The sequence below is a fragment of the Orbicella faveolata genome, unplaced genomic scaffold, assembly GCF_042242905.1.
Source record: "Orbicella faveolata isolate gen_17 unplaced genomic scaffold, um_ofav_v1 contig_47, whole genome shotgun sequence".
Lineage (NCBI taxonomy): Eukaryota > Metazoa > Cnidaria > Anthozoa > Scleractinia > Merulinidae > Orbicella > Orbicella faveolata.
Window position 1 is genome coordinate 15,010,222 of NW_028301577.1, and position 23,118 is coordinate 15,033,339.

Sequence of the window (23,118 nt, forward strand, 5' to 3'; positions counted from 1 at the left end):
ACCTCCCTGGAATTCATGGGTATCCTCCTAGACTCCCATACGATGGAGGCCCGCCTCCCACAAGACAAGCTTGCTTGTACCAAACAGGCCCTCCATCAGTGGTCCCTTAAAAAATCAGCAACCCTCCGAGAACTTCAATCCCTAATAGGCACTCTCCAATTCACATGCCGGGTGATTGCCCCAGGTTGCCCCTTCCTCCAACGTATCATCCACCTTACTAAGGGTACCCATCTCCCCCACTGGCACATCAAACTCAATGCCGGTTTCCGTAAGGACATCAAGATGTGGGTTGATTTCCTAGAACACTGGAATGGGGTAAGCATTTTTCTTCATTCCCATGTCTCCAAACCCCCTGACCTTCAACTTTTCACAGATGCCTCCGGGTCCATAGGCTATGGAGGGTTCCTAGACGGGTTATGGTTCCAGGGTCACTGGCTACCAGAACACATCCTTAACAAAGAATGGGGCATCAGTATTGAATGGCAGGAGTTATTCCCCATTTACCTGGCATGTGTCCTGTGGGGCCCCACCTGGTCGGGGAAGCGTATCCTGATGTGGTGTGACAATCAGTCAGTGGTACCCATCATCAACTCCAAACACTCCAAGTCTCCCCGGATAATGGACCTTGTCCACAGCATCACCCTCCTCACCCTCATTAACAACTTCACTATTAGCACTACCCACATCCCTGGGCTGGATAATGCTATTGCTGACTCCCTTTCCTGTTTTCAGATGGATCGTTTCCGGGCCCTGGCTCCCACAACCTCTCTCACTCCCTGTGTCATCCCTTCATCAGCGATGCTCATCTGACAGCCTCTGTACAGCAATACTTCCATGCCTCTCTCGCCCCCTCCACAAGGCAAACCTACCAGGCAGGTCAAAAACATTTCTTAACCTTTAACCTCATGCATGGATTGGTGGGCCCCTCTAACCCCCTATTGCCAGCATCAGAAATGACTCATTTATTTTGCCTCTCACTTAGCCAAAACCGTTTCATATGACACAGTCAAACTCTATTTGGTTGCTGTTCAAGACCTCCATCGTGAGCGCAACTTCCCCCTTCATATCAACAAAATGCATCATCTTCAAAAAGTCCTGACAGGTATAAAACGCCTAGCCCCCTCAACAAGATGCGATCACTTCCCTATCACTACCCAAATCCTCACCGCAATCCACAACTATCTCCGCCCTGTACTGAGCACTAATTTAGACCATATTATGCTTAGGGCAGCCTTCACCCCAGCATTCTTCGCCTTTTTATGTGCTAGTGAGTTACCTGTAATGGCCCCTTCAACCCTGAGGTTCATCTCACCTCCCAAGATATAACCTTCCACCCCGATTTGCAATCCCCTTCCCTTATGCGGGTTAGGATAAAACAATCCAAAACCGACCCTTTCCGCCAAGGCTGCACCCTCACCATAGCAAAGTCCACTTCACCCATCTGTTCTGTGATGGTGATGAAAGACTACATTCTCCAAGCCCAGCCTCCAGCAAGCCGTCCTTTATTTACGTTCTGTCAATCTTGCTCATGGCTAACCCGCTCAAGCCTCACCAAGGAGCTCTGGTTTATTCTACAGCAATGCCGCTTCCCATCCAACAACTTCTACTCCCACAGCTTCTGCATCAGGGTCACCACATCTGCAGCCACAGCAGGCATCCCTGCATGGCTAATTAAAGTTCTAGGATGGTGGAGCTCAGACTGCTACGAACTATATATCAAAACTCCACAAGCTGCTATTTTAACTGTACCTAAACTGTTAGTAAGCCGCAGAAGCTCTCATTCCTTATCTTTACCTTGTAAGTAATGTTATTTTATGAACATGGCATCTGACCTTTGCTCAAGAGTCCTGCCCCCACTTTATCTTACTGTGGGGGAATTGAGTCCCTCAGTTAAACAAGTTTTGCAATTCGTGGCAGGGAAGTGCACCCATTAGCTGCACTTTACCCCACTGTAAGGCTCTAGCCCACTGGAGACAGGTCTGGAGAGTCCTATTCCAAGGTGGCTACCCCTGGTACCACCTGATCTGTACCCCCCCCCAAGGAGGGGCTCCCCCTCCTGGTTCCCTCAGTCTCCTGGGACTGTGGGATATGGGCCTCACCCCTTGAGGCAGGTCTGGAACTTTTATTCCACGGTGGCTACCCCCGGTACCACCCGATCTGTACTCCCCCAGGAGGGCCCCCTTCCTGGGCCCCTACTCCCCAGTCATCCTTCCGTGCCACCCAAATTTTACCCACAGCCAGTATGTTACTTCCTAAATGTAGTATCGTTAGTGGAAGCTCAGACCAGGCCTCAAAAGAGGATCATTTATGTGGAATTTAAGAAAAGTGTTGACAGACTAGCCATGGAACACTTGTCCACAAATCCAGAGCGCTTTATGATGGGAAAAGTGACTGCTGGTGATCGGCGTGTGCTTTTCACGAAATGGGTGAGTACGGCATGGCAAGAGACCTCGGGCCAGCTGAAAGACACAGTTACCTGTTCATTTGTGAAATGTGGAATTTCACTACCCATTTCCAGTAGCAGGGACAGTGAAATAATAGCGATGGTTTACCAGACTACTGTATGGGTGAATCAGCCAATATAGAGGAGATTGAGCTCTTCACTAAGAGGAGGAAAGCTAAACTGCTTCGATTGCACTGAATGATGCACCGCTGCATTTTAGTCTGTACCCTATACCGGCATCTCAGTGTTACTGTCATTTAATTGGAAGAAACACATTCATGTTAATCCACAAAAACTAAATTAGAGAGTTTTCAATTTCAATTTGAAGAAACGTTCCTGTCACTAATACGAAATTATACCAGTTTAGTTCTTACATCGCTACATCAGTTAACTGATGTCAAGGACGAATGGTGGCATAAAGCTTCCCCTTGTTGTAAATTAAAGTGCCTTATCGTGAACAATTTGTGACACTGCACAAACATGTTATTGTACATTAAAATTTTGACTACTGATTGACAAATTAAAGGTATATGGTATACAATTTAAAGTGCACCTAACCCCCAAATTTTTTTTTCGCTAAAACGAATCTAGACTTTATTCGAAGCATTTGGGCGAAGAAATTTTTGAATTTGGTTGAATCCTCGATTTTCTATGCCCTTTCAAAGTCGCGCTTGAAGGTTTCACGACCGCGTTTTAGGGAGTCTGGGGCAGCGGTACCTGATGACGTCTACCCAGGAACCAAACACAATGGTGCCTCAGTCAACTCTCTGTATTTGCTCGAGAAAATGGAACACAAAACTAATCGTTCCGATGTATTTTGGGACTAAAACGTCCAAGTTTTGTCTCAGAATCATTTCTTTTTCGTCACTGGAGTAAGAGTTAAGTTTCGATTCGGAAGACTCCGAAATAAACTTCGATCGAGCACATTCAACAACTGTGAACTCACTGCTTGGAGCTTTGAGAGCAATTTACAATATTTCAAGCGACGAAGGGGAAGACTTCTTTGCGGACGAGTTGCTTGTATATTAGGAATGGAAAACTAGATACGAAGTGGAGGAGCAGGCAAACTAAAAGCAGGAAAGAAAACTCAAGGACTGCTTTGGATGGTAATTTCGTCAACTAAACATAAGATTCCCACGCGTGTTTATAGCCCGTTTACATTTGTCCATAGCGAGAATGTATTTTATCAAGGTGTGATTGTTCTGTTAAATCCAGCTTGTGTTTTACTTTCAGTTGAATGCTTCATGTTTATAAGAGCGACGTACGTGTTGCAGTTTTCGAGACTTGATGACCTCCAAAACATTGGCTTCGATCGATTGAAAATCGTATTGTTTGGACCTGTATTTTTGAAGCTGCGGGAAGCAAGGCGGAAGGAAACATTTCATACAATTACCGATTTCACATTGTCACACGTTTTAAGTCGTAACTCCAAATAACCAATGTAAATTGTTCTCAAAGTTTGCAGCGAAATTTGTCGGATAAGCGAAAAGGATGTGTTCCCTAAGCGGTCCGCACATGTTACACGGTCATATTTTCGACGCTATATCACAGAATCTTTGTCGCACTGCTGATTTCCAAACCTCCGAAAAACTCTGTGAGTCTAACAATTTTGTTATCATGTAATTCTAGAGGATTAATCTTCGACTTTTATCTAAATCGAAAGAGAAATAAGTGTTGGTTAGCGGTGTACAGTTGCGATCTATTTCCATATCAGTATAACGCTTCTTGATCATGATCGGATCACACAACTTTGTATGTTACAAATACTGCGGGATTGGAAGATATAGGTTGTAGGTAGTATTTCTACAAATTGCTGGTTAGCTTTGAGCAGAAAATTTATGAAAATAGTGTTCGAAAGTCTGCGGAACAAATTCCAGTGAGAGTTCTTCAATGGTTCTCACAGATTCAGTTCGCTTCTTTCGGTTCGACAAAATCAACCATCGTTTACGTCTTTGTTGCACCATTAGCCGATCATCGTCAGTTAATTGTACAGTATATCTTTCTTTAAATCTGGAATATTGCTGCAACAGCCGATAGCACCTCTGGAAGGCGTTTCTGCGCACTTTTCGAATGTGTATTGCACCATCCTGAAGGAAATGAGAGGACGTGAGATATCCAACCTTCCTGGGTAGACGTCACAAGAGCCGCTAGACCCATTCTCCTCAAACTCGGTCGTGAAACAAGATGGCGGTGTTTTGGAGCTATTTTCGAGATTTCGTCGGGGCACAGAAAATCGAGGATTTAACGGAATCCAAAAAGTTTTTCGCAGAACTATTTCAAATAACAAGGAGATTCATTTTAGCGAAAAAAATTTTTGGGGTTAGGTGCACTTTAAAACACTTGGTCTCACTTCTTTTGGGGGTGGGGTCGCTACTTTCGGGAGGTCGCTACTTTTTGGGGGGGGGGTCACTCCTTTTGGGGGGTCGATACTTTTGGGATTTACTAGTGGCCACAAAAAATTGATGTTAATTTCGGGGGGTTGTTACTATCGGAACATTACGGTAACATTTGACTTAGGGCCATTATTATAAAGCAATAGTATTCATTTGGCATTTCAGTAGCATTGTAATGGAGCTTTACAGCTAGCTGTTTACAGCAATTGTCAGGCAGCGATCATAAACCCGGCCGAAGTCTGAAACAGGCTTTAGTTTATTCCAGGGTCACTTCGATTTGATGTGTGGGCTGGAAGTTTTGCTTAAAACAAATTCAAAACAATTAAAGAAAACAAATATTTACTCACCAGAAATCACAAAAGCAGGCCAGGAAGCCAAAATCCACGATAGCTGCCTCGAGCTGAGGAGCTAAATTACACTCATTGAGCCCGTAACAATCGCAATGAAGGAATATTTTGAAAATAATTTGCACTCCTCAAATTCTAAAATTTTTCAGTATTTCCAACCAAATTCACTCTGTTTGTCAACAACCAATACATTATACATCCCATCTGGCGTGTCATGGACAACATCCGTAAAAACAACCAGCGACGACATGTCATTTTCAGATGGCCAGTGGTAACCCCAGCTATATGGAGCGTTTCTTGGCATCAGGCAACACGGGAATGTTGAGATGGCCAACTGGATAAATGGGTTCGTCTTGAAATCCAGCAACCAAAGTCAGGCAGAGGTTCAAGCCCTGGTCAGTGCGCTTTGCTTTCTTTCTTCTCGCACCATCATTTCCAGTCAACATCAGCATAAATTAATCAACATTTAATTTCTGTCTATGCCCATTAAAAAGTCTACACAGATAAAAAGTCCACGCAAGATTCCCATTTGAAGGCCCACATCGCTTAAACTCATTCATTGCACATAAGCACATTAATGAGTCAATTTTGGTAGAGTTTACCTGTCTGATCATTGCTGTATTTAAGGGAATTTCTGTGGAATACACTTAATGAATTTCCTTGCTTTCTGCTATTCAATTTACGCTATAAGAGCCTGATTCCAAGTGGTTTGCAATGACTGAGAGAAATTGTTTTTGCAGTACAACTACACACTTTCCACAAAATTTCACACCGGAAAATCAATTTTGGAGAACTTACCTGGTGAACTAAATGCAACAAATATTCCCAGTCAGTAGTAAGAAAGGAGTCTGTTCTTTTATAACATGCTCTCGTTTCTAGTATCTAAACCGTTGCAAAGTTTTTTCCCAAAGGGGGTTGTGGATGGCACATAAGGCAATTCAATGACACAGTTGTGAAAACAAAACCACTAGCACTTGCAAATCAAACGATTAAAATAAAATTGTTTAAAAACAAAATAAAATAAAATAGTGTAAAATAGTTTTCACTAGTAGTTGCAAATAAATATGCTATTTGCCGGGCTAGGTCTGTCCATATTGGGAAAAACTGTGCCCTCTATCTTGAGTATGGCCTGAAGCTTCACCTGCAAGCTGGCAAATAACGTAAATTTCTTTCAATGCAATAATAAATCTGTAAGCCCTCAATCCAATACGCTCAGGCCAGGCCTCTTTTTCAAAGTGGGCTAGCGACCCTTTTGTTTCCTCTTTGACACTAAATTAAGTGGAACTTTGCATTAATTATTGAAAGTAAGAAATTGGTACATAACACACCTCTGTATCCTCAGCAAATGTCAGGGAATCTTGAACAATGTCAACAGATTCATCTTCAATCTCATTGTTATCCTCGTCAGTTTTATTTCTTTCAGCTCCACCTTGATCATAACAAGATATATCACTCTCAGAAAACACGTTTGATGAGGAGCTGAAACAAGGTTTTGCTTTTTCAGCTTTCCTCTTTTTATATCCTTTAAGTGGTAAAGGTTTGTGTGATCCAATTCTTCTCTTACCAAATCGGGGCTCTCGCCTCCTTGCTGGTGTCACCATGTGGAATTCAGTAACATTTTCTTTGGGTTTCTGTTTGCTCTGAAAAAAATGGTTAAAAATGCAATTTGAAAAAAAAGTGTCATTTTTGGATACTGATAATTGTAACCAAAACCACATTATCACTTACAACCATGCAGAATGTAGATCTGCTAAGTGACAGGCAAAAGTAATGTGAGTGACATTTGTCAAATTACGTTCTTTGTTTCCATGAATTTTTCTTCCAAATTCAAGCAACCCAACGTTTGAGTGCTGCACTTTTTAATGTTAACAATAGAGAGATTTAATGGCCTGCATTACAGAATGCCGCCCATTGAAAGGCGTCGCCTGGGAAAAGCGGGGTACCTATGATGCTTTGCAGGTGCAACAACCTGTGAATGAGGTTGCAAAGGCTACCACGGGTTTTGACACAGCTACAGTTGGAGCAATTAGTGTTGAAATGCACTTTCATCTGAAAAGGCCATACTTATACATATCAACAGAACATAGAGTGTTTACACAAAACCATGCCAGTAATCTTTCACAGCAAAATATCAAAGCGCAATGCAATGTACCCCTTGAGAAAATCCAGTCATCTCTTCATTTTATTTGAAAAAAATTAAGTCAGTCATTTTATCTTAAGTTTACAAAGAAATATATTAAAAATCTAAAAAAGCAGCTAAGTTATTCAGAAAAAAATGTACTTTCAATTTAAGTTGATAAACAGGAAGGTGTCATTATTACTTAAGTGGACGAAACTGTCAGGGGAAATTTTCATGGTGCATGCTCGTCTTGGAGCTCATATAGTATTTCATGTTATTTGGTATTGTTTATATCATGCATTTCTTCTTTTGCCTTTGGCTACTTTGCCTGTGTCTTTCTCTTCAATGCCACAGCGAGATAGAAAACGTGTTGCAATGCGATGCTTTTCCTGGGAAATCCTGATCAATTGTCATTGATGCTTGGAGGTGCTGCTGTTCAATTGGGGAAGATGGTTGGGGGGGAAGGAGGGTTGGAGTGAATTGTAGAAATTTAGGGGAGGGGTCCAGGTGCAGAGATTTCCAATAAGACACTAACATCGTCTAACATCAATCAAATTTGGGAAATAAGTGTTCAGCAAAGTGATCAGGTCATGCCTGAGGAAGAATACTATTTTTATGGTCAAACAAATTCAATAATTGGCGTATCCATGCAAGTGCTGGAGCGTTTTTTACAAAAATTTATATTGCTGCTTTTGTTTTTGAGTTTTGCAATTCTATTTTAACAAAACAAAATACACTGTACAAATCATGAAATGCAAGCTGCAAATGAAAACAAAATAAAAATGAATAAGGTATTTTGGGGGTTTGAATTTGGCCTCACTGAAATGTGCTTTCTTTTACAGAGCATGGGACATTAGTATAAACTAAAGGTGATTTTGAGGGAGCATTATCCCATTATATATATATTTGGCCACTTCTTCAGAGAAAATATATTCTCATATATTGGGCAGAGTAGCAACAATTCGTTTGATATTTTAAAATATAAAATTCTAATATGCAAAAAGAATTGCAATGATGTTTTCTTCTTCCCGGCTAGTTTAACTTGAACATTTCGGCTTTTAGGTCGTAACTAATCCCTTCAGAAACTAAAGAAATTCATTCAGTACATTTAAGTATTCATTTATCCATTCAGTACATTTAAGTATTGGACAAAAAAAGCCCAAGAATTTAGACACGTTTATCTTTATTCAAAGGATGAATTTTGACAAATTCTGTTTGTATTACTTTTGCACAATACTGTAGTTCCGTGCCACCATCTGATAAATTTGCATAGAATGTAAACAACTGATAAATGCATGCCGACCAATTAAGATAAATCGAATTACGTTGACTTTCCAGAAGACCTTGTAATGAAGAGAACATTTGATCTTAAATATCAATTCACAAATTAAGAGTAAAAGTAGCAAAAGCAAGAATTTTTTCCCTAGAACATTGAAATGTCATCTGACATCTCTGCTTACCGGTGGCATAAAGTTATATTCGATGAAACACACTGTCTAATTACTTTTATTCTTTTCCGATGAATAGGGAAAAATTTGAGCAGTCAGAGCTAGAACAACGCTCGTGAAAATGACCTACACTGAGGATTACTTGATTGACAGGGCTTAATGCATGCTCTCTGTCTCCTTTTTCGCTCATTTGCATTTTCCTGTGTGATGTTTTTCAATGGGCGCAATTCTGTAACATTTACCAATGACACCTTGTTGAAAGTTTAGTGAAGATTCAATTTACTTTCTAAGGCCTTTTTTTCTTTTAATGAATTATGTGGGGTTTAAATGATTTTAGATTTTAGTTTAGATTTCTGGTGCAATATGTTGTACAATATTGCGCAAAACTAATGCACATAAATTTCGCCAAAATTTCCCCACATTTTCATGATGCCTGTTGTTTTGAGCTACACAAATTTTCAAGCGATGATTTGCTCCTCTCAAAAATTCACTGCAGTTTTTTGAATGATTAAACTCCCTGTTCTTAAAAATTTGCTGCAATTTTTTTTAACATTCTTCTGTTTATCAATAGTCTAAAAGCTATAAGTGAAATACATAAATGACCTTTCTGGAGATTGAGCAGGAAAGAAGCCGTTTATCTGCCAAAATAACATCACAACTAAACAAACTGTTAGCTATGAAACTCAACTGGTTATTTCATAAGGAATGCTCAATTGTTGACTTATCTAAAACCCCAAAACCACAGTTCCGATGGATACAAGCACTTGTTGTTAATCACTGAATACACTTGCCAAAACACCATTTTGACAATGTACAGAACCACACAATTACTGGCTATGTGGGAAATCTACTGCACTTCAGGGAAGATCAGCAAAGCTGTCTACAGATGTAAAAGCATTTATAGATCAACAGATATGCAAAAATGATGACATGAAAAGCCACCAGATCGAGAAGAAGCTGGCAAAATGTGAGACTGCCATGATTTCATCCACCATGTGAAGGTCTCACCATGAGCAAAGCTTAATATTTATATTCACCTAGGGTAAAATCTTGTAATGTTAGCAACAAATCGTGGTTGTACTACTGTAATGAAGCTCTTCCAAAATTGTTTATCCCTGTTTATGTTTTAGAGTCCCAACAGAATACTACAAAGGCAATGAAAACAGTGCTAAGTAACTGTGAATTGATTGAAGATACCCAGTACCTTAACAAACAACCACAAGGGGGCTGGGATGGAATAAACAACTGCTGAATGGTTTTATGAGCATTCCGCTTTGACAACATTCTGGTTTTCTATAAAAGTAGAGAAGACAAAAACCTTAATGTTCAAAGAAGGCTTTGATAACCCTTGTCTATGAAGTTAAGGCTGTATTGGCGTATGATATATATTGCTGTCATTTTGCAAAAGCACAGGAATCATCGATTGAAATGCGTGGCTACAGAAAGGTGTGTTTCAATTGAAAGTTCCTCCTAAGTTTGTTCCAACGAATTATCACTCAATATGCCATAAAATTCCATTCAAACTTTCTTCAAAATATGTGGGAACAAAGATGAATTTTCACACATTTTGCTTGCATTACTTTTGCACAATACTGTAGCATTATTACAATGTTAACACAAAGCCACACATCACAATAATGTAAACAACACTGGAAATATGTCTCAACATTTTTAATTTTGCTTGATGAAAACAGGCCATGTTTGGTTAACCAGTTGCTTAGTATTGTGGGCACTGCTGGAGCCATAACAAGATAAAAGCGCCACTTTCTACAGCGAGTGAAGAATGATCATCGCTGTTAATTTTCCAATTTAAGCAATTGGAAAGAAGAAGCCCTAAAAAATCAGGGCTTCAACTGGATTCGAACCTGTGACCTCCACGATACCGGTGCAATGCTCTACCAACTGAGCTATGAAGCCACACATTGGGAGCAAGGTTTTTCAGGCTTCTTCTTTCCATTGCTTAAATTGGAAAATTAACTGCACTCTCATCTACAACCGTAGTTCATATATGAATTATTTCATATAAACTTCACACTTTCTACAGCATTAGGCACAATATTCCTCAGAGAATAAATTAGAGCTTAGCTGCAGACATTTACCTTGCTGGCCCGCATTCTGGAGGTGTTTTTCATTCATAACAGCCTTTTTTCAGGATATAATTCATGGAACATATATAACTGCTTTTATTTACTGCCATTTGCTTGCAGTAAGTATTTATATACCGTGCTTTCTTGCGTTTAGCATTTATATACTGTTTTTGCTTGCCGTTAGCATTTATTTACTGCTGTTTGCTTGTGGTTAGCATTTGTTTACTGCTGTGTGCTTGCAGTTAGCATTTAAGGGGTGCAGGGGAGGGCGACTAAAGGTGTCCTACCATGAATTAATATTGCGCCTTTTTTACAGTTGCAAAGTGTTCCGTGATTGGCATTAGCTTTTTGTTTGATTATAAAAATACAAGTTGAAACCCTAAACTTGTGTTTGGCATTTTAAATCAAGCCAGCTGTTTACATGTTTTGCAAAAGTATTTGCATCTATCGAAACTGGGAACTGAACTGGGAAAATACATATAGCTAGTGACCAAAAGGCATATCATTGACCGTTAATGCTTCTGTGTATATTTCTTCGGTGGTTACCTTGGGAGGCAGAAGAATAATATCTTTCCACCCAACAAAGAGACAATTGCAGGAGTGAAATCAACAGGCTTCTTCCAAGAAGTTGTGCTTTATATCACTCAGTTCAAAATTTTCCGTTCACAATACTAGTTTCATAATCAATGTTAAAATGGCAAGATAGAAACAAAGCAAAGAAAGCAAAATGCGTGTATGGATGTCCCAGAGTCCCAGATACATGTAATTTTACACTAATGTGTGCATGTTGGAAACAACTTGACCAAAAAATTATTAACTAATTTTTTTGGTTTTGGCATCTTGTTCATCAATTTTTGTGTGGCAAAAGAAATAGAAACAACACATATTTTAGCATCTACAGAGCAATACCTTAGAAATTTACACCAATAAAGAAAGGTTCTGTGACAAACAGGTGTCATTCATATGTCAAGTTGTTGGTTTTGAGCATTATACAAATGTAACGGATCAAGACCATGTTATTGATTTTTGTTTTTTAACTAAGTCATTGGTGTTTCTAAAGTTGCAATTCAATTTATATTTTTAAAAAAGGCATATTCACAAGAGTCTGATATTTGTAGTAACTGTTGGCATTGTGCATTTCACAACTGCTTGTTCTACAATATTTCAGAACTGTGAATTGTGAAGTATTCAATGAAGGAAAACAATTAGCAAAATATAATTTGAAATTTTATGAAAGCTAAAATGAAAATTTGCTACATTCCTGTAAACTTTGCTCAAAAATCTGCAGCAGGTAGAATGACTATTCATTGGCTATCTGAAAATTCAAATGATAAAGTGCCTATGATGCAAAAAATAATTGCTGCTTATTTAAAAGGCTTTTCAAAATAAAGGATGGCATTTTCCTTTTTGGAATATCTTCTTTTGTTTTAGAGATATTTATGTTTTTGCATCATGCAAATGAGGAAAGTAATGATGTCATAAATCGTTCCACTAAAACACTAAAATACTGAATCAAGAATATCTCTAGACATATTAGAGTGGTGTTCTTCAAACTTGGCACCAGAAATGTAAATCACAAAAGAAACAAAATGACACCCGTTGTGCAAGATGCAGATGCAATACAGAGCATCAGCAGTTGACAAAACGAAAATTGAGCCAGCAATGAGTTTTTTGCAAAAAAAAGAAGCAAATCTTTCTCCATTTTCTAAAACTTCAAAATGGATGGGAAGTGGTCAAAATGCAGGGAGCTCATAAGAAAATTTAAGAAATTTTTTTTTCTGGTAGAAACAAACTACTGCACTTATCTAGTGGACAAGTTTTCTTATTGTTTTGGTCATCGTACAATTTTTTAGCGTTCTCCAACGACTGGACAACTTTGAAAATGGATCCCTTATACTAAGTTGTGTCAAAAATCCAAGGGTCTTATCAAAAGGTTATAGCACTTCCTCATTTACCATTATATTTCATCTACTAAAATTTTTCAGTGTTTATAATGCCAAGTTTGTGTCTGTCCCTGCCCGACCACAAGGAGTTTCACTGTCTTCACTATCCTCTTAATTATGGCTTAAATAATTTTAGGGTCAAATTATCAAACTGAAACAGATTATTTGTATACCAGAGACAGATAAATCATCCCAGACAGAAAAATCATCACTTAACATAAATTTGCCTTCAGAAAACTCATCTCTCGTACAGACTGTTCCAATAATCAAACAACAAAACAAACTTCCACATTTAAGGAGAACATATTGTGTTAAAAAGATATTATAATCAGAATTCAAGAAATTGCTTCAGTTTACATCAATAGATGTTACATTTTCCTTTAATGCTATAGTTGTGACCCCTCATGTAAAAACATAAACTAACAAATATCTGTTTAATGGTCAAAATGGATGGCTAATGACCAAATGGCAAATGGATGTTCAAGCTGTTTTAAAATGGTTCAGGGTTCTCCCAAAAATTTGAAGTAGAGGGAGAATAACTTTGAGTAGACAGCGGACAATGCCAATAAAAAGACATGGAGTGGTTTTATAAGAACCACGTGGAGGAGGGGGGACCGACCGCTACCTTTTATTGGGGGGTCCGGGAGCCTCCCCAGGAAAAATTTGAAATTGGGGTTCTAAAAAGTGCATTTCAGTGTATTTTAAGCAATCATGGTTTTAAGTTCTTTTGTTAAAGAAAAGCAATTTCACTGAGAAAAACATACATGTAATGTATTGTTAGTTGAACAGTTTAATCGTCGTCATCCATATCAAATTCGAAAAAAATATGAAAAATGTCAAAAACATTCTCATTTTGTGGTCAATCAAGCGTGTAAAAACATAAGAAACCCAAACGAGAAAAGAGTTTGCAGGCATTGAAGGTACTAGATTGAGGTTTGACGTTTATTTTGTTCAAAGACATGTTTTGAGTGGCTTTAACACAGTGCTAGGGGTGGAATTCATTGAACATGATGAAGCTTGTGATTGGTTACCGTTGCAAGCGTGGGCTATCATGGACTTTTTTAACGTTTGCGGTAGTTTGGGTTTTTCGTTCATGATTTCAAAAGTGATAAAATTAATACAATTAAACTTAAACTTTACATATTTTGCAAATGTTTCGCTTCATAATGAAGCCTTGAAATAGTGCACGTATTTATTCCTACTTCCTTTCTCGATAAGCTCGCCACTTTTATATCTCAATTTCAATATTTACACAAACATCTTACAGCTGCCGAGTTTAAAAATTGTGTAAGATCTTGCAAAGTTTGTTTCTACTGTTGAAAGATATCTTCTTTTGTTAATTTTTTTTCAAATACATTACAGTTATTTGTTCTCGAAAATCCTCCATGTGCGAGCCAAGCACTGGGTTGCATGTCATTGTGTTTAAAGAACTAACTAAATTACGCATACATTCACTGGAGATAAAATAACTAATTTTAATTATATTTTTGAAAGAAGACATTTTGTGTCCTTTGTTTGTGCCATCTCTATTTTCTTTTCAATTTGTCCCACATACTGAACAGCGATTGCTGGGTTTTTCGCATCATTTTCAGAGGAAAAAATGAGCTTTAACCTAATCCCGGCCGTCAAATATTTCAATGCTGCTGTCACGGCTCTGTGCCCATGTCACGTTTTTGGCGGCAATTCTCACAGCCCAGATGATTTCATATTTCTTTGATCTTACAGTTATAAGAGTTGTATTTTCTAATCGCTACGTATTTGTTGAAAAAATTAGACTTAATGCTTAATTTTATTGACAGATAGGCTCACATTGTTGCAAATAAATTTTTTTCATAATTTATTTACTATAAGTAGCCGGCGGGCCAAGGATGACTAGACAGCGAATTTCGCCAGTTGCCGGAGCTTACGGAGAACTCTGTGGTTTCAGTTATCGTTTGAATGGCCAAGCAAAAATTTCTAACAGATGCTGTAAACATTTGAATGGCACAGGAGAAATTTCAAATGGATGATGTCAGCTGTTCAAACAGCTAAAGAAACTTTTGAATAGATGATTGAAGCTGTTCAAATGGCTTCAGAAAAATTTCGAGCACATGATGCTGGCCGTTTGAATGGCTTACGAAAAATTTCCTACTCAATGGTAAAAATTGCCTGTCTCAATGATGCTTCCTCAGAAATTTTTGAACTGGAAGCAACCCCAGGAAAAGGTCAATCACTGCAGCAAAAAGATAAGAAAAGGAGAAAAAGGAAAGGCGGAAAGAAAAGCATCCTGTCATGTTGCAAATGCCTTTTTGAGTACATTGGAGCTAATTTGGCTCATATCCAGGCTGAAAATCTCCAGAATGTCCAAAAAATGCGTTTTTGGCAAAAAGCCCAAGCAAAAATGTTGTAGAACGTAATGCTAGTGGAAAGAAAGGCATGCTGTCATGAGTCAAGAGTTTCTCAAAATAACAGATAAGGCTTTCTGTTAGTTTATAATTATTTTCATCCATTTTGTAACAGTAACTTTTATTGGTTGGTTGTGAATCAGACACTGGGTTCTTGATCAATGTTACGTTTATGGCTAGATGGAAACAAACCTGCCTGCAAAATGCAAGTATGGATGTCCCCGAATCCCAGAGTGCCTAAGTGGGAAACAACTTGACAAATGAGGGAAATGCTTTTTTTTTGGCATCTTGTTCAACAATTTGTGTAGCAAAAGTGAACGAAACAACAAACAGCTTGACATCTCCAGAGCAATACCTTTGATGACTCCTTTGAGATATTCACCAACAAAGAAAGGTTTCATGACAAAAGTGTGACCTTTCTACAGTGTAGTACATTATAATTAACCATCTCCATTAATTATCGCTGACGTGAAAATTTTTAATGTCTTACAGGCACAATAACCAAGAAAGAGCCAGTCTTTGACTTTTGCTTTATTTGTATGTTTATTGAAAGATCCTTACAGTTCAATGACTCCTTTGATATGCAAAACCTGCACTTTATTTAACTGCAAGTGCTGCTTTGTTATTTTGAAAAGGCAGATTGTACGCTATTATTAATTCACTCTTTGACCTCTTCATCAAGAAACTGTGAAGGACTCCTGGAGCATGTCTTTTTCTCTCTGCCATTTTAAGGTTACAGTATACCTTCGGGTCAGCAATTTTCTTCAAATTTGGATTTTTGGGTCAAAATAGTGGTCGAAGAATAATCTCTAATTTCTGAAAAAAAATTTTGAAAAAGGCTGAATATTGGCGGAGAAATGGTGGTTTTACGTTTTCACCGGAAGTAAAAGTTTACCTCTTGATTGACAGCCCTATGGTGCGTATGCAATCAACCGAGATGAATTGACTACTCAGTTGATCAGCATTGTTGTTCTGACTACCCAGCATTTTTGGTATTAGGCGTGTCTCTATTAAGTTATAAGTAAACATAGACCATGTTTAAACCATGGACTGGTTCGAAAAAGCAAAAACAGCGAAAAACGAATGAAAATACATCAATGAGTGAAGAAGCGAAAGTTTGCCACACGGATGAAGCTATAGTTATCATATAAGGCGGGCAAATATTCGTGGTAAGAGAAAAGAAAGGTTCTGTAAAAATTTCGGAACTTGACAGCAATAACAGGGATGCTGACAGAGACTCTTCTGATGAGTCCAATATCGACGAATCGTTGGACTCATTGAGACCATTTGAAATATTATCCATGCACAGTTGCCCACACACGGTTGCTCTCGGCACTTTCTTTTGTTTGTTTCCTTCGCTCAGCCATTCTAACGTTCGTATCCTTTTTAGTCTTCCCCATTTTGCCAGACCAGCTTCAAGAAACACCGAGCTACAGAAAAATTATCTCTCTGCCTTCGGTTCCTTGAGTGCATTGCAAAACACAAGAGTTTTTTAGAGATTCGCGCGTAAATTTTACCAGGAGGTTAACGGTAGTAAACTTTCCCTGCACTGATTGGCTTAGTTATCTGAGAACCCAGTTGAAGGCGTTTGTGGGCGGAGTTTGTTTGTGAAGAAGAAAATTTTTCTTAGCGCTGTTTTCTCGAATAAATTTTTTCACTTGAAGCAGACACTTTAAAGAGTTATAACTTAAAGGGGATTTGTTCAATTGCTCTTAAATTTGGACAGTGGCTAGTTTAACATATAAACTACAAACGCGTGTCTGGGAATTGTTAATTACGAAATACTTTTTCTTTGAGAGCGATTTTTGTACGATCACTCCACATTTTTTTAATCCTATTTTGAAAATGTTCTGTAACTTCTTACTGCAATTGAATATGCCAAAACGCAGACACATTTTTTGAGCGCTTTGGGCCCTGAAACCGAGGAAAAAATTAAATTGGTGAAAAACGAAATTCGCTTTGACTTGTAGCTTTCGAAAGGTGATTCGGGCGCTCGCATTTAGTGGTCGTGAAAAATTCGACAATTCATTTTCTTTCAAAATTCTTGGTATAGTTTGATAGCCAGCTCCATAAGCTTTAATTTGATATAGGGGTTTAGGTATCTACAGCTTAAACTGCACGCACTACATTGCTTGCGTGCAAGACACCCCTGAAGGTATACTGTAACCTTAAATATGTGTTTTTCAGTCATGTGAAATGCCATGTGGAAATGTTATGTAACAGCTTGTAACAGGGTCTTGGTAACTACTTTCCTAACTACTTTTCCAATCTCGAATGCATGACAAATGGACGATAAAACAGCGAGTGAACGGTTTTTAACTGTTCAACGGATACCCATTGGTGTATGTCATTTTCCTATTTTGCACTAGTTATTACAGTGTAGTGTTGGCCAACCACTCTACCTGTCTACCTGGCCATTGTGAAAAAGTAACTCTTGCTCTGGTAGGTTGGTCACCCAAATAAACACAAGTAAATATTGGAGTTCTGCTGACTAAAACCAGGTTTTTAGTTTATGTCTAAACAGATTACACTTACCTCTACAGGCGAATGGAAATGTCCCTTTGAGAAAACCTTTTCTCTTATGGCTTTACGACTCTTTGCACCATTTGACAAAGACTTAGCCAGAGATTTTCCTTTACTAGCTGCTAACCTGCTGCTCACATTGAAGGCAGATGGTAAGGATTTCTCTGAAGACTCACTCCTGCTAATGTCATGATCAAGTTGGTTGTCGTTTTTTCTTTGGTCCTATCACCACACAAGTCATGTATGTTTTCAAAGAAAATAAGCAAAACAGGATATGTAGATAGAGGGAGTAAGGGGTAAAGGAAAGGAAATGATCATCATGTAATGACAGAATGAGAAGAAAGTTGTAAATTTTTAGCCAAGACATTTCAATATACCTTCAGCCAAAAGCACGCAGGAAGTACATGTGCACTTTGCTGCAGACAAATATTTGAAGAACTCTATACATGTACCTTGCCTTCTTTGACTGTACCTTACATCTAGATTGCAGACATTTAGAAGCCTGTTTTACAAGTATTTTTCTTGGTTTCTACTTCTCTACTGTGCTCTTTGTCAGAGTTATCTTCACCTTTCGTAGGTTTACCATTGACTTCCCCAGTAACCTTAGAAAGCAGTGGAACAGACAAGGGTTGTCCAATATACATGCACTGATACAACCATTGAATGGCATCTTCCATTTTGTGCAACTTGTATGGGTTGTGAAACAATGGTTTACTAGTCCTACAGTTGGTGAGGTGCATATCATTAGCTACTCTTAGGGTGTATATACAAGTTGACAACCCGTACAACCCATACAGGTCATGAAACAATGGTTTAAGAGTGGTACAGTTGGTGAAGTGCATATCATTTGTGTGACTTCAGGTGTAGATACAAGTCAACAACCCGTATGACTCACACCAGTTGTGAAACAAAGGTTTACGAGTTGTACAGTTCATGAAGTGCATATCATTAGCGAGACTTAAGGTGTATATACAAGTTGACCACCTGTACAAGTCGTACAAGTCATACATTTGGGTTTAACTCTGCATGACAACTTGTATGTGATTCAAAGGATGGGAAAACTAGGGACATGTGCTTATTGCTTGTCAACAGCTATTTGTGTTTTTATGTTAACTTAGTTGCAGTATTTATGCAGAGAACCACAAAGAACTGATTTAGAAAATGGGTTTACTATATTACAAGATATTTTCGTAAGTGGGTTTACAGTCTGGGAGCAAATGTAATACTCAGAGCGAGCGACGAGAAGAAGAACCCATTTACTGCCATATTACACTACCATATTGCACTACCAGCATTCCATGCCTTAACAGGGGCTGATAACACGGGTAGTTTCTCAGGAAAAGGGAAACCAACTTGCTGGAAAGAATTTGAAGAGGCCAATGAGTCGATCCTCAGATTCTTAGCCAATCTGGGTAAAGATAAAAAACCTGACGAAGAAACCCTTGATGGGATTGAGCAATTCGTCTGCCAGCTGTACCAGCCAAAGGCCACAATTAAAGCTGTCAAAGAGCTCAGGTGGTCATTGTTTAAGAGACAAGCTGAATCTGAAAGATTACCACCAACTAAGGCAGCTCTGCACCAAGCCATACTACGAGCACAGTACCAGTTGATGGTTTGGAACAATGACTGTGTACCTAATCCTGTTTTACCGTCACCACGAGGGTATGGTTGGACAATGGAAAATGATGAGTGGATCCCTGTCATGCCAACTCTTTCAACTCTTTCACCAATGCACAGACCTCTGCAGCTGTTCCGATGATGATGATGAATGTGAGAATCAACAAGGCAAATGTGATGATGATGACAGCGATTTTGAGGATGAAGAGGATGATGAAATTAGATATGGTAAGCGTCCTTAGACGATTACTTCGCCAATGAAAGGTGAAAAATATGGCCATTTTCATTGTTACTACTGTTGTTTCTTTTTTATCTTTTTTTATTTATGTAGGTTGCTACCAGTGTAAATTTATCATGAAATGAATGGTTGCTTAGAGCGTCGTTTCCATGCAGGAAATTTGACCACCTGACAAATGAGAATATCATCAGTGCGACCATATCATCGAGGGATTAATTTTGAGAAAGTTTGACAAGCCATTGTGAACATTCAAAAACGGTTATATGTGTTTTTCTACTCCAGCCTTATTTTCACGCTAGAAAATCACGTGACCACTTCATAATCAGCACTTGTCACTAAATAATCAACTTACAAATATCTGCCAAATTTGGTGGTTAACCGATGGTCATTAATGAGGTTATAAAAAGTTTAATGTAGCAGCCTTGTTTTCATGTTGGCTCATACATGTCCGATTTTCAATCCTCCTTAAAACCCATCCTAGCAAGTTGCAGAGTTGCCACCAAAACTTTTCATGTTTACTAGACCCTAATGAACACTTTTAGACTGGTGGCTTGCTTTCAGCACAAAATTCCCACGGAACTTAATTTTATGACATTTGCTCCCAGACTTTTTGTGATTGGTATAACAATATTGTTAATTATCAATTAGCAGTGTAATTTGTTCTCACCATCAAATTTCAAACCATCAATTACAGCAGAGCTCCTGCACACCGAAGGCATGTGAGCGAAGCCCCATACCTTAGGAAATTTGTAACCCAAGAATGTCTGTAAGGTACGTATGTTCGTATGTACATCTGTATGTCTGTGCGCTAAGCCCTATAACTTGAAATATAACAGAGTAGCATCATTACCATAGGTACATCTTTGATATTGGACACCCATTTTACAATTTGTTGACAGCTGTCAAAGCAAGGTATCCGTTGACCAGTATCACCAGTATTCTGGGGGGGAGAGGGAGGGAGCATGTGTTAAGGCAAAATTTCCATGCAAATAGGCAAATTGCGATATAAAATTCAGCTTAACACAATAGCCCTCAGCACGAGGCTCTGGGTAATAAATCCTGCAAACTCTGTAGTTATTCCCCAGAGCCTCATACCGAGGTCTATTGTTTTAGGCTGAATTCTAATATGTCGAAATTGGTCTATTAACCCCTGGTGCATTGTTGATGTTTCTTCCAACATGTTCCTTGCACAATCGTCTCTTGGAAAGTCCTTGATATATTAATTGGGTAATTTCTACAATCTTGAGTACACTTAGATGCAATTTTCTCATTTATTTCCAAGTGGTTTCTGCTCTTCCTAGGTACCTTGCAGAAAAGGTGAGGGTTAACCCCACAGAGAGATCAGATATGCTATTAAATAGTGTGTTTCAGCTTTCCCCAGAGATCTCTATAAATTTAACTAAAATGAAAAATAGACTATTATCGGCTCCTCATAAGCAAAGAACCAATGGAACTGAAGGCTAACTCAAAATGGGAAAGAGACCTGCAAATGTATCAAACACCTCTGAAACCCTTTTTTAGTCGGGTTAAAAGTGTATGTAAAGATAAAAAACTTAGGGAATTCTATTTCAAACTTTTACATAGAATAGTGGTCACCAAAACGGAATTATTTTGGTAAGGCAGAAGACACAAAGTGTACATATTGTGGAATGAATGATTCCATGATTCACACTTTCTACTGCTGTAATTGGAGCCAATTATTCTTTTCAGAGGTCATAAAATGGTTCGACAACAACATGATATTAAGTGCAAATTCTGGGAGAAATGTATACTAGGAAAAAATTCCAGTCCCAGATGGGATTTGAACCCACGACCCTCCGTGATCTAGTTAACTGCTCTAACCACTGAGCTACTGGAGACTCTTTGGAGAGCAAAGGTCAAATTGTGGGTATCAGCTGGAACCGCATCACGCGGCTACACAGCCACGTACTGCAGACTCACATAAACTCACTAACAGTATCATGCTGTCACATTAACCCATTGACTCCCGTGCCGCCTGTACGAAAAACCCCTCCAATTTCCCGTGCCACCCGTAACTGCCTGAAAAAAAGCAGGTGAGGACAATAGCCTTTCTTACCCTTCCTGAAGACTATTTTTGGTTCTCTTATTGTTCTTGAGGACAAATAAACCAATCAGAATCGACTTACTGAGCATATTCTTAGAGGACTTTAGGGGTCCTAGAAAGACTCATAACGTGCAGGTTATCATGGTGCACTGCGGGCCAAATCTACAAACTTCAAAGGCTTTGTTTTCATTCCGAACACAGAGAAATTACCGCTTTGGGATTTACAATAGAAAAGAAAAATACAAATTAATGTTTAAGTGGTCTCAGAATGGAAGATCAAGGAGCACAGAGTCCTCAAACCTTTCTGGTGAAGAATTTTTCCTTACTTTAACTGCTGTGAAAACATGACGATCAGTGCACTTTCAAGTAAGTTTTGAATACAGATCACGGACTTAAAGCAGTTTCCTGGAAAACAAAAATGGTAATGTACATTATTGCTCCAAAGTTGAATTCAACTTTTGGAACGATTGGTAACCCGATGGCCGATAAAATGACCGCAAAAGTGGTCGGGAGAAACTCAGAGCTTTCACTTAAGTGTGAAGAATTAATTTGAACATGCAGTCATGCTGCGAAACATGTCTGTGAAGTTTTGAACATTTTTTTGTTTCTAAATAGGTTTTTTTGCCTCAGCGTGAATGAAAATTCTTTGCTATTGAACTTCCTTTCGTATTTCTTTCATTTCTTTCATTTCAGTATTTTTGCACACTGGATTTCTGCATATTTAATTTACGGTGACCTCCACAGTTTGTTTGATTAGTTTATTCGCTTTGTTCCAATATATTTTTTGGAGTCTTATTCAGCTACTACAGAACTGCCAAGAAAAGAACTAAGTGGCCACTAATTTGGCACAGTTGAAATATGATTGATCTCAAAATAATTAGCTTTTTTTGTGGTCTTTTTGACCTTTAGCTTTAATTTTTCCTTCGCAGCACTGTAATATTTTGTCATGCAGCAAAGAAATTATTTGATTTCTTGATTTCAAATTGATTTTTACATGTGCCTTTTGCCTTCATTTTCCGTTGTTTTCTCAAATGCTAGCCATTATGGTACAAAAATGGAAGTTTTGTTGTATTTGGTTTCAATTGGTCCTCCGAAGTCAATAATAACTCATTTTCGCATATTCAATTTTCTTGGCTTCTGTTGCCTGGCAAAGCAATAATATAACTTCTTGTTTTCTCATCAGTTTTAAACATCAAGTAGAGTTCTTTCTGTTGATATTTTTTAATATTTTGACCCTTCATTTATTCAATTGAAAGTTAATCTTGTGTGTGTGGCTACTGCGTATACGGTCTATTTGTAGTGCTTAAGCTCGTTCTGAAATGTTAAAAAATCGACTGGAATTTAGTGGTGGGTTGCGTGCAATTTCTTTCGGGAGTCAATGGGTTAAGGCATATCAAGATGCATCCAACCAACCTCCCAAGCGAGTATACTAACGGAGAAACAACAAAAACATGACATTAAGTGTAAATTCTGGGAGAAATGTACACTCGGAAAAAATTTACACTTAATAT

The 23,118-nt window shown here is 38.5% G+C and overlaps 2 protein-coding genes and 1 pseudogene across 2 annotated transcripts in view; 2 read left to right on the top strand and 1 right to left on the bottom strand.

Moving 5' to 3' along the window:
• Positions 1 to 23,118, bottom strand: part of LOC110065443 (uncharacterized) — a 425,702-nt gene that overhangs the window by 208,999 nt on the left and 193,585 nt on the right. Inside the window, exons 16-17 of the mRNA XM_089279275.1 lie at positions 6,748 to 6,823; positions 6,512 to 6,612 (exon numbers count right to left, since the gene is read on the bottom strand). Coding sequence (XP_089135401.1) covers positions 6,512 to 6,612; positions 6,748 to 6,823 — 177 coding nt within the window. The remainder of the gene's footprint in view (positions 1 to 6,511; positions 6,613 to 6,747; positions 6,824 to 23,118) is intronic.
• LOC149097294 (uncharacterized) lies at positions 16 to 853 on the top strand. Its single transcript, XM_089280521.1, has one exon. It carries the CDS (start codon positions 16 to 18, stop codon positions 808 to 810), a length of 795 nt encoding a protein of 264 aa, XP_089136647.1. The 3' UTR covers positions 811 to 853.
• Positions 878 to 1,805, top strand: LOC149097295 (uncharacterized; annotated as a pseudogene).

Excerpts from the sequence above, each read along its gene's own strand:
- LOC149097294 (XM_089280521.1), top strand. The coding sequence starts at position 16 with ATGGGTATCCTCCTAGACTCCCATACGATGGAGGCCCGCCTCCCACAA.